Below are 12,004 nucleotides of genomic sequence, written 5' to 3'. Positions count from 1 at the left end.
CTCCCACTCCAGACAGACGCAGGTTAAGATCCTCCCTGGTAAGCCACCTCGTGGGCTCCACAGAATATTAGAAATGGGTTAGAACAATATCTAAGAGCTAGCCAATAAGAGGCTACAGATAACGGGCCAGGCAGTGTTTAAAAAAATACAGTTTCCGTGTAATTATTTCGGGGCATAACCTAGCCATGCGGGCAGCCGGGTGCCGGGGACGCAGCCCTGCCGCTCCTAATTCAACACGACTATATAAAAAAGCACATACCAAAGAGAAGCCCTACAAATGTAATCAGTGTGGTAAAGCTTTTACATTTCTCAGTCTTCTTCAAATGCATACAAGAACACATACAGGAGAGAAACCTTACAAATGTAAGCAGTGTGATAAAGCTTTTGCATATCCTTATTATGTTAAAATTCATGAAAAAATACACACTGGAGAGAAACCCTACAAATGTAAGCAGTGTGCTAAAGCTTTTATGTTTCCCAGTGATCTTCGAAAGCATAAAAGAACACATACTGGAGAAAAATCCTTAAAAAAAAAAAAAAGAAAGAAAGAAAAGAAAAAAGAAACAATCGGGATAAAAAGAATAAGATGATGAGTACAAGAGATGACTACAAGTACTTTAAAGTATAAGCACACTGCTTACACTTCGTAGAATTTAAAGTGTAAGCACACCATTTACACCTCTTAGAATTTAAAGTGTAAGCACACCACTTATACCTCACAGAATTTAAAGCTCTTGGCCAAAAACTAAAAAGCTGCAAACAGCATTTTTTTCTTCAACATGGAAATGAACTAATTTAAGTTGGAAAACAAAGAATCTTTATACATAGTTAGATCAAACACAGACATCCACAGCAGCTTGAAAGCATGACTTAGCAGAGAGGTGAGTGGGGTGGGATGGAATGAGAGACACAAGTATCATCTCCACCCCCGGGAACACAAAGCTAGGAGATGCAGGTCATCTTTCTTTGCATACCCCAATTCCTCACGGGCAACTGTGGCTAGCAGGTCCAAGGCTGCCCTGAGTGGATAGTCTATTTTCAAATCTAACAGCCAGCTACAATCAAATGACTAAACTCATACCAAACAGAAAAAAGTCTCAACTATTAATGCAAAGTACACCCTTTAAAGGAAAGCAGCATTTTTCTTTCTTCCTCTTTCTTCTCCTTATATGGATACAATATAGTTGTGATGGCTGGAGTTTGAATTGCCATTTTAAACCATGAGGTAGAGTCTTATATTGAAAATGGCTTGACCACAGCCAGAAAAAAAATAAGAGTCCTCCTTAAAGATGAAGAACTATGACGTAACTTAAGCAAATAAAACCTTCAGACTAGGCAGGGGACTTAGGTTGCCTATTCTTGTTCAAAATCCAATCTTCCTCTACACTGTATCTGGAGTCGAGAGCTCCCTCCCAAAGAGGGAAGGCTGCCGAGCAGACAGTTCTGGTATAGCAGACTATCCGACAGTAAAATCTCAAGTCCTTACTGTGTGTCAAGTACTTACTCTGTCTTTAAAGCTATCGTGTAGTTGGTCTTCAGCAAAAATATGCACCTGCAGCGGCTTGATGCTGAAAATGAGAGCGGACTTCAACATGGTCACAGTTTCCTCCAGCCTTTCACCACAGGCGACAACAGCAAGGTGCATTTTCTCAGTGGGCTGCGCTTTCAGACTATACCTAATAGCAAAGAGAGCATTTCCAACAGGTTAGCATGTAATTACTAGTAAATGGTATTTTTACCATATTTAAAAACAGAAGTTTACAACTTCTTTTAAAAATGCAAAAGAAATATCAAGCCGCAAAATATTACAATACTGACTCCATCATCCATGCCTTCCTCTCCACGAGTTTTCCACAAGCAACACACCTCTTCCAAGAATGTACACCTGACTTCACTCGTCTCCTGCACCAGGTGTCAAGAAAGGAAGCCTAAGTACTCTGAAGGCCCCCATTCAAGTATTTTAAAACTGTAGTTCTTCATTGAAATTTCTTCCAATTCCCTTTAAAGCCCCTTCACATGCCTTCCACACCCTACAATCAGATCATTATGAAGCAGGTCAGCCACAACTCATCCACAAATACTTCCGTGTTACATCCCGTCATAAGCCAGGCTCATCACAGGAAATTTGCTCAGGTAATGTTTTTCAGTGGCATGTATCAGTTCCACTTACCAAGTACTCACCAAGATAGGGAGAGATTTCTGAAAGGACCTCACACACACTGATGTATCTTTCTGGAAGGAAAGATCTCCTCAGTTCCCCTTCCTGCCTAGGCAGGAACTCCCTTCTAACAGGTCAGTGGTATGCAGACTGGAGAGCTCTTTTCTCCCTCTGGTGTGGGCATGAGCTCCAGTCTTAAAGTTCACCACACTGCTCCACTGAAGGAACTGGACGGGAGTGGTGCCTTTTCCCCTATCCGTCCCCTTAATCCCTTCCCTCTTATCTGCCAACATTCCTAATAGGAACTGTATGAGTACCATTACACTCTGACAAGGAAACATGAATTTAGTTCATCTCAAAACAGCGAAGACAATCAAGGCACACAATTCTAGAGAATTCTATCTCATCTTCCTGTTAATTGTATTCAGATCCAATTGCTCACAATGGTTTTTTAAAAAAAAAAGTCTTCATTAGAACATCAGCCTGTGGATGGGGAGATGGTTTCTGACCCCTCAACACCAAGGACAGAAAGGACAATTGCAGAAGATTAGGAGAAATCTTAAGCAAGCTTCTATATGGCAGGAATTGGTGACTAAAGTTTCCTAAGCATTCATTTGGAAACAGCTATTCCAGTCATTCTGGCCCAAATGAATGAAGGTTAAGATTCTTCATCACTGTTTGCTAAATTGTGCTTTATCTTAACTAAAATCCCTGCAGAGATAAAAAAAAAAAATCTTACCCCAAAAGAATTTTGAAATCACATCTACTTTCCCACCTGACAACAACAAATCTTTAGATAATCCAAAGAACACCAGAGTGCTCTTATAAGTCACTAAAGCATAACTTAGGGGGCATAGCGCTATCTGCTGTGAGGAGAGGGACAGACACCTCTCAGAATGGCGTCAAGTGGGAGCTAGGCACACGGTCCTGATGCCCAGCAGGACCCCTCAGACACTCACAAAGAGAGGCAGCAGCTTATTCACCCTGGACTTCAAAGGTGTTAGACTGTGCTGCAGGCTCCCTCCGGCAGGCTTCCCACCCAGCTTGAGTTTTTATCAACGATCCTTCCAACTTCACCACAAGTAATTCTAGGGTCAGCTAAAATTACTGTGTTGTAAGCTACTGACTAGAAGGTTGTCTGAAATGTAATGGTTGATTTTGACTGTCAACTTGACAGGATATACCATGAAAAGGAAGGAAGTCTCGATGAGGAAAACTGTCCAGGGTAGGCTGCCTGGGGCATGCCCTGTGATCGTTTCTTACCTGGGTTTACTGACCCGGGAATACCCACCCTAATATGGCAGCATACTAACTGGGCCCCGGGCTCAGTAAGAAGGTGAGAACAAGCCAAGCACTGGCATGAACACATTAATTCACCGCTGTCTGTTCTTGACTGGGTGTGGGGCAGGTTCTCACATCCTGACCTCCCACAACAGATCATAACCTGGAATTTGAAAGCCAAATAAGCCCTTTTTCCTTTAAATTGTTTATGCGGGACATTTTATCACAGCAACAGGAAATGACACTAAGACAGAGGGGAATCTGTAAACTGTGTGGGGAGGTTTAGGCAATTTGCCATCACTGTAGAGGCCTTCCCAAACTCAGTGCACTGAGTTTGGCCCTAAGGTCCTCTTAAGGCCCTAAGCAAGGTCATGCCTTTCCTTGCTTGAGCAGTGGCTGAGGGTCTTCCACAGATCCTCTCTCATTTCCAATGCCCTCTTATACTCGAGGAGCCCAAGGCTCACAAAGAAAGGAAGAACTGGAATGTACCTCAGTGCTAAAGCTCCTGCCCAGCTCACTCTGGTTCAGTCTCCAAAACCACCAACAAAAAACCAAAAACATGGGCTGGAGAGATGGCTCAGAGGTTAAGAGTATTGCCTGCTCTTCCAAAGGTCCCGAGTTCAATTCCCAGCAACCACATGGTGGCTCACAGCCATCTGTAATGGGGTCTGGTGCCCTCTTCTGGCCTGCAGGCATACACACAGACGGAATATTGTATACATAATAAATAAATATTAAAAAAAACCAAAAACATATGACACTAATGATCAACATAATAAAAATCAAAAATTGAATCCATGAGTAAAGCTAAATAAAAGGGGAAGGGGAAAAACTTCCAAATCTGCCAACAAATACAGAATAAGAGAATCACTATGATGATTACTTTGCCAAAACCAAGGTATTTCCCACACCTATTTCAAAGTGGACACAGAGACCACTACAGAGCAGAAATGGAAGTCCAGGGCCTTAAGCGTGTGATAAAACTTAGCCAACAATGCTAAGTTTATGGCACCAGCTGATCCCTTATGACACCATGAGCAAAAGCCAAAAGCGACACCAAATCCTTAATCCATTCATGAGGACCCAGGCAAATCAAACTAAGGGTCATTCTGCAAAACCAAACAAAACTATCATGTCACAAAAGATGGGGGCCAGTAGAATGGCTCAGTGGGTACACATGCCTGAAGGCAAACCTGCCAAGCTGAGTTCAATCCCTGGAGGCCCTGTGCAAGGAGAGAGTCTTAGCTTCCTCCTGTGGAAGCAGACAGGAGAATCCAAGAATGTCTCCACTGTATACAGCAGAATCTGCATCAACAAGCCAAAAGATGAGGACCAACACCCAAAACTACTCTTTGACCTCACCATGACAGAGAATAATACCCAAGACTACCGTCTGACCTCACCATGACAGCACAACACCCGTGACTACCCTCTGACCTCACCATGACAGAGCACAACACCCGAGACTACCCTCTGACCTCACCATGACACAGCATGAGACTGCCCTCTGACCTCACCATGACACAGCATAACACCCGTGACTACCCTCTGACCTCACCATGACACAGCATACCACCCGAGACTACCCTCTGATCTCTACCAGGGCAGAGCACATGCACCTGCATGCAGAATCACGGAACACACACAAAACTAAAACAGGGTGAACATGACACGGCATCTGTCACTTCTGCTGTCTGTCTGATACAGGTTCACTGAAAGAGGGAGATTTAGTTCTACGTAAGAAAGTGAGTGTAAGGACTGGAGAAATGACTCAGCAGTTTATAGCGTCTGCTCATTTTCATCACCCATGTTGATAGCTCATGACCACCCATAACTCCAGTTCAAAGGGATCTGACACCCTATCATCTGGCCTTTGTGAGCAATAAGCACACTTGTATACATTTAAAAGAAAAGAAAAGAAAAGAAAAAAGAAACTGAGTTTAAGATATATTACAGAATGATAATGATACATAATGCAAAATGGTTTTATTTTTGTATTCACTTGGTATAAACAGATACAGTATTACAAGCAGAAAGTGTAAAAGAGGGGTATGACTTAAAATCTCAAATTCAAAAGCCTAGCGTTACCACTGCAGACTCCAGCTACTTGAAAGGCTGAAACATGGAGACTACATGAGCCTATAAGCCAAATATAGCCTGGGACCAACACATGGATATCTGTCACACAGAGAGAAAACCTGATATCAACGTGCCCTTGCCATTTGCTTCTGGGATGCATATTTGAGAATTTGATACTTTATGTATACTATTATAAATATTAAGAATGCAGCTTGTTGCCAGGAGGTAGTGGTGCATGCCTTTAATATCAGCACTCAGAAGGCAGAGGCAGGTGGATCTCTGTGAGATCAAGGCCAGTCTAGTCTACAGAGAGAGTTCCAGGACATTCAAAAGCTACAGAGAAATCCTGTCTCAAAAAAAAAAAAAAAAAAATAAAAAACAAAACAAAAAAACATTGCAGCTTGTATTATAGGCAATGAAGAACTGCTGAAAGGGGAAGAATTAAGTCTTCCCCAGGGATGAGCCCTCTAGTTGGTTCTCTGGTACTAAGTAGTCATTTTTTAAAACATATGCATACAAGTTACTCAGTGGACTCAGTAGGGTGTATACATACATATATACATACATACGTGTGTGTGTGTAAAAAAAAGAGGTCATAAATTTGAGAGGAGAGCGAGGGGTGGGCAGCTAGGAGGAATGGTACAGAGCAAGGAAATGATGCAATTATAATTTTTTTAATTGTAAAAAAAAATGTGGTAACCGGCATGGTCACTGGCAAATAGACTGAGAATTTAAATTAACCATAAAGATACTGGAAAAACATCTGAACTGTTTTTGCTCTTGAGAAAGGCACATCAGGTCATTCCCACATTTTCTCCACCACTACTGTCTCAGGAGAGCAACTGCCTACAACAGTTGATTCTCTTCCTGAAGGCAAGAGCAGCACAGGCCCCAGTCCAAAATCTTCTTCATCACACAGTGACTTTAAAAGGCAGTAAATAATGTCTTTTCTTTTACTCCTCCAGTAAGGATGTTCTTATCTTCTGCATCCCTACAAGCCTCTAGGCTAAAGCTAACATAATCTTTCCTTGGCTGTCTCATCCCCTACAAAATGTGTTTTTAGTATACTATCCCTTTTGGTTTCAGGACATTTTGTTTAGGGCGGATGTGCACACACAGTATACACATGGAGGCCAAAGGATCATTGTACAATCTTCCTCTGCTCAATGGCAGGCTTGGCAGCAAGTGACCATCCATCAGCCCCATCCAGCCCCATCCAGATGAACCATCCATCAGCCCCAGGACTTAAAAAACACTGGGCATTTAATACCCAGTATTAAAGCCCCTACCTTTAAATTAGGTAACTGACAAACATATACGTGTATACATACACATGAATGCATATGCACACATACATACAGAATGTGCATGTTATCTGTAAATGTCTAGGGGAAGCCTTGTATCATCTTATCTTATGTAAGCCTGATTGTCAACTTGACACAGCTTAAGAGTTACCTGAGAGAAGAACCTCCTAGATCAGGATGGAACATAAGCATGTTTGGGAAGACTGTCTCCATGACTGAAGTGGTAGGACCCAGAACACTGTAGGCATCATGAGATAGGTGGGCCTAGATTCTATAATGAAGGGAGCTGAGCAAGCAAGAACGCAAGCCAGCAAATAGCATCCCTCCATGGTTCCTCCTGACTTCCAGGAGGAGTGGACTGTGACCTGGAAGTGTAAACCAAGCAACCCTTTCCTCCCAAGCTGTGTTTAGTCAGATTGCTCTATCATAGCAACAGAAAGCAAACTAATCATACTTACTTATCAATTTATTAGTAAAAATCAATCATATATTCTCCTAAAACTTACAGCTTAATGACATTTAGAAAAAAATTTAGAGCATTTTCATATAATATGTATTAAAATTAGTAGTATGTAAAAAAATAACTAGGAGATAAAAGAATAGAAGACCCAAGCAGTATATCAATTACTTAGTTATATGATACTAAATTATAGTAAAATAAACAGTCATGTTTTATTACAGTGAAAGTTTTGATCATCTCCTATCTAGTCTTACCTACTCTCATCTACCAATTAAATATTAAGGGCCTACCTAAAAGCCGCTTCCCAAAAGCAGTTCATTCCACAAACATCAGAGGGCAGCATCCAATAGTGATTCCAGTAACAGAGAGAGAGATCTTTACACCTGACGGTGAGAAGAAATAACAGTCCTGGGTGAGTATTCAGACTGCGCACTACCAAGGAGTTGACTGAGTAACACATTAACTTCATGTTCCATTTTACAGCACGAAACTGCAAATCCAATTGCTATGAAAAATCAAAGCATTTTTGGAAAACTGATTTCTTTACTTAGGGCACACTGTTTTAAATAAAACCTTAAGACCACTGACTAGGTGAGAATATCCTACAACTGTACATTTTTGTGGTCAGGAACTCTCTGGATACATTAAAATCTCTTCCACTCTGACATATGTAAGACATTAATACATCTTATCTTTTTCTTCACTGCATACTATCCTAGAAAATCATTTCACCCACATATGCTATTTACCACAAAAGTAGTATGTCACAAATACAGGTGTAATGGGAGGAAAAGATCATTAAATACATTCAAACTAATCAACCTGAACTACTTCTAAGTGTTTCAAGCTGAAAAGCAGGCATTGTGAGGACAGTCACGGCTGCTTCAGCCTACACTCTGTTTCGATACACTACAAAAGCGAGATGTGGGCTTGCTTAAGGAAGGAGGTAAAAAATGGAAAAGTGTCACATTGCAAAAATGTTTTTCACGGTCATTTCCTTCCAAAGCAACCATCTGACACCCGCTCCCTGCCCGAAGGCCTTCTGCACCACGTCACTGACAAGGACATCCCACTCAGCACCGCAGAGCTTTGCCCTCCGTGGAGTCAACTCAAGGTTGCTACTCTAATATCAAAACTCTAGGAAATTTCAGACTTGCAAAACTCCTAGTCTGACCTTCCATAAATTTCTATGATCCGTGATGCAAAGCAGGAGCCCTCAGCCAGAAGGCATCGTGCTCTCTCTTGAAGAATGCACACCAGACTAACGATGAAACAGACGATGGGACCAGGGTCTGACTGGTAAGTTTTTACACACTGCCTAGGAGATTCTCTATCTACTACATAAGCTACAGCACTGGGACTCTAAAGTCACTGGGCAAAGTTACACTGTTATTTGTTTTTCCTTTGAGAGACACATCAATGCCTACAAAGTTGAGTATTTTAATTTTTTGAAAAGATTAGTCAAAAAAGTAAATGTGCACCCAACAGTAATGCTTATCTCTTGATTAGAAACTTTGTTTGTACCCCACTAGGGATAATTATTTGTGTTTAAAATATAACAGTTCTTAAAGGCAGCCAAACTCAGAAGTATCCTAACAAAATACATATACGTCTTTCAAATTCAAGCGCTTGCACATCCAGTTAAGCCTAACAACAAACTTTTGGATAAAGACATTTTCAGTATCATTTTAACACAGCTTATTTACAATCAACACCTAGCATGTATCTTTGTTCTTAACGGGCGGGGGGGGGGGGCGACTAACCCTATTATTCTATTTCTACCACACAACAGGGTAAAAGAAAAATGAAAATGGAAATCTCAGTTATTCAATAAATATTATTTTGTAAAGTTGGGTACAACAATATCATTTTCTGCTGCAGCTTTTACTCCATTTTACACAACACATGATTGGGCATTATTTCCTAAATCTGCCTGGTCCTAAGATCCCTTACTAGAAATGCAGACCAAGGATCCTGTCCTCTGCCTGGTTAATCAAGCATCAGCAGAAGCCATGGTGGCTGGAAATGTAACCAGGCCTCAAAGCCATTTCTGAGTGAACATAGTATAGCAAGCAATGAAGCAACACGGGAGGGACGATGGTGTGGACGCACAAGCCTGGAATCCTTAGCACTCCAGAGGCTGAGGCAGGGACTCTTTAGTTCTAGGCCCCACAAAAGAATTTTTCATCAAAAGTACTACCACTGTGGCTGAAGAGATGGCTCAGATGTTAAGACTGCTCTTCCAGAGGTCCTGAGTTCAATTCTCAGCAACCATGTGGTGGCTCACAACCATCCATAATGAGATCTGGTGCCCTTCGGCCTTCAGGAAGACATACAGGCAGAACACTGTACATATAATAAATATATATTTTAAAAAGGTAGTACCACTGGCTTGCCATATATGCATAAGGTATAGAGATTGTTCCTTGCACCCATTCATCCCCACAAAAGTTACCAATAAAGTTGTTCATATAATAATGCTGCTTATATACAGTAACAACTTAAAATCTTCTTTCCTTCCTTCCTTCCTTCCTTCCTTCCTTCCTTCCTTCCTTCCTTCCTTTTTCTTTCTTTCTTTTTGGAAACAGAGTCTCACTATGTAGTCCAAGATGGCCTAGAACTTGCTATCTCACACAGATGTGCCTGCCTCTGCCTCCAGTGTGCTGAGATTAAAGGTGTGTGCTCACACCCAACACAATTTAGATTCTTAAGTTTGGATGTCTCAATGGATCCATGGTTACCAAGAACAATTTAAAACTTTTCAAAGCCTAACAAATCACTCATCACCGCTAATATTTGTATATCATCACTACCCATACTTTTAAGATATCTGCCTGCCAGGTAAGGGGGTGCATACCTCTTATCTCAGTACTTGGGAGGCAGAGTCAGGCAATCTCTGTGAGTTCAATCGAGGGCAGCCAGAAAGCCATAGTTGAGACCCAACAAAAAAATTTACCACAAATATCTCAGTAGGAAAAGGTGACATACATGTTGACAAACCCAGAGAAGCTGCTGACACTGCTCAAGCCTGAGTAGCTTCAAGTAAACACCCATGTAAGCAGAAGCGGCTTCCTCAAACTGTCCACACAGGCTAGCCACAAGAGTTTCTAAGTCAAGGGCTGCTCCTCAGTGTTACAGTTATAGCTACATCCCAAGGCCATGACTTAAAGGTGACAGAAGGCAGGGCCACAGACGTGAGAGTTGAATTCAAGACACTTGGCAACTTAATTAAGCTTAAATCTTCTAAATCTTTGAGATACACCAGGTCTCTGGATTTTGCTGGTGCTGAACTACAGAATCAAAGTTCAGTAGATTAAGGTCATAAATTCTAGGGCACTCCTACCATGAGGTAAGTAGAATTTATTTTACTTCACCCAAAATGTAGGTACATGTTTCTTGGACCTTTGAACTCAAGGATACGCACTGTAAGACACCCAAGGTGTTTGGAGAAATAACATGAGTGGCTTGCAGGCAGAAGCCAGCATTAAATGCCAGTTCTGTGAAAAGCTGACCTGCTGCAGCACTTGAGTGGACCAGCAGCCTACTGAGTACTCTTCCAGTCAACGTTGGCATCTAGGCCACCTTCCTCCTGTCCACACCAAGTTCTTAATTCTCTCCCTGTTTATTCAATAAATTACCAACTGAATGATCAGATACACTGGCAAAACACTAGAAAAAAACACAGGGAGTAAAGCAGGCACAATCACACTTGTCTAGTAGGGAATGAGAAAGTATCACCTTGGATACTGCAATGTAGAATAGTTCCAATAGTTCCACAATTCTCCATCACCACTAACTTGTACCCCAACTCCTCTGAGCTAAAACAGGAAATCCTGGCTGGACCTGGTCATCACTTGAAACTGACACCCTAAATGGCAATCCTCCTCTCCTGTCAGACAACCTCTAGGTGCACGCAGGCTCCCTCCTGTCTCATTTCCCTCCCTATTACTCTAGAGCACAGGGTCAATCCATTCTCTACTCTTACTCTATCCTTTGGCAATACCTTTCTAGTAAAATATCAAATTAAAGCCAGGTCATTTGTTCACAAGCTCGGATGACTACAAAGAAATGACATATATACACCGACTCTGAACTGATTCAGCCTGTCCTTCACTAGGCCCTCTGTGGGATCGCGACACTATACACACTTCACCTGCACTGTATTCTTAGACTTTTCTCGGGGGCCATAAAAAGACCACCCCTATCAATTAGCCCTGCCGGGCCTTCTCCTGAATCAGAAGCATTAGGAAAACTACCTCATGCTCATACTCACGCACCTCACACCCTGAACTAATGTGAGTGAGTCCTACTCGCCTCCATTAACTCTCCTCCCTCTAAAGGGAAGCTGTATTTCATTATTCATTGACTCTGGCCTGAAGTTACTTGCTTTGGCCAAAATAACATGTTGTAAGCGACTTATCCTAGGGCCTGGAGCATGGCAGGCAAGTGTTCTACCCCTGACTTCCAACCCCAGTCCTCTCACTCAACTTCTGCAGGAGACTGAGCATAGGTAAGGACAGTGTAAGGACAGCTTCTTCAGCCTTAGTTTTAGAATGAGATGTCTAATGCAGAGTGACAGGCACAGACCTGCAATGGTTAAGAAACTGTTACTGTATTGTTAATTTATAAACTGCAGAGAAGCTTGGAGATGTTAGAAAAGCAATAAAGAGTGACAGAAGCCAAAATTCCCCTTTAAAGTATAAATTTAGAGACCAGCAAGAT

General features: G+C 41.8%; 1 protein-coding gene across 1 annotated transcript in view; it reads right to left on the bottom strand.

Annotated features, from left to right (window-relative positions):
• Gxylt1 (glucoside xylosyltransferase 1) overlaps positions 1–12,004 on the bottom strand; it is a 41,230-nt gene that overhangs the window by 21,963 nt on the left and 7,263 nt on the right. The window contains exons 2-3 of the mRNA XM_050131338.1: positions 7,573–7,665; positions 1,501–1,676 (exon numbers count right to left, since the gene is read on the bottom strand). Coding sequence (XP_049987295.1) covers positions 1,501–1,676; positions 7,573–7,665 — 269 coding nt within the window. The remainder of the gene's footprint in view (positions 1–1,500; positions 1,677–7,572; positions 7,666–12,004) is intronic.

This window comes from Alexandromys fortis, unplaced genomic scaffold, assembly GCF_014885135.2.
Source record: "Alexandromys fortis isolate MF-2015 unplaced genomic scaffold, M_Fortis_MF-2015_v1.1 scaffold_28, whole genome shotgun sequence".
Lineage (NCBI taxonomy): Eukaryota > Metazoa > Chordata > Mammalia > Rodentia > Cricetidae > Alexandromys > Alexandromys fortis.
Note: the sequence above shows the minus strand (reverse complement) of the source record. Positions and strands in the feature narration are given on the sequence as shown.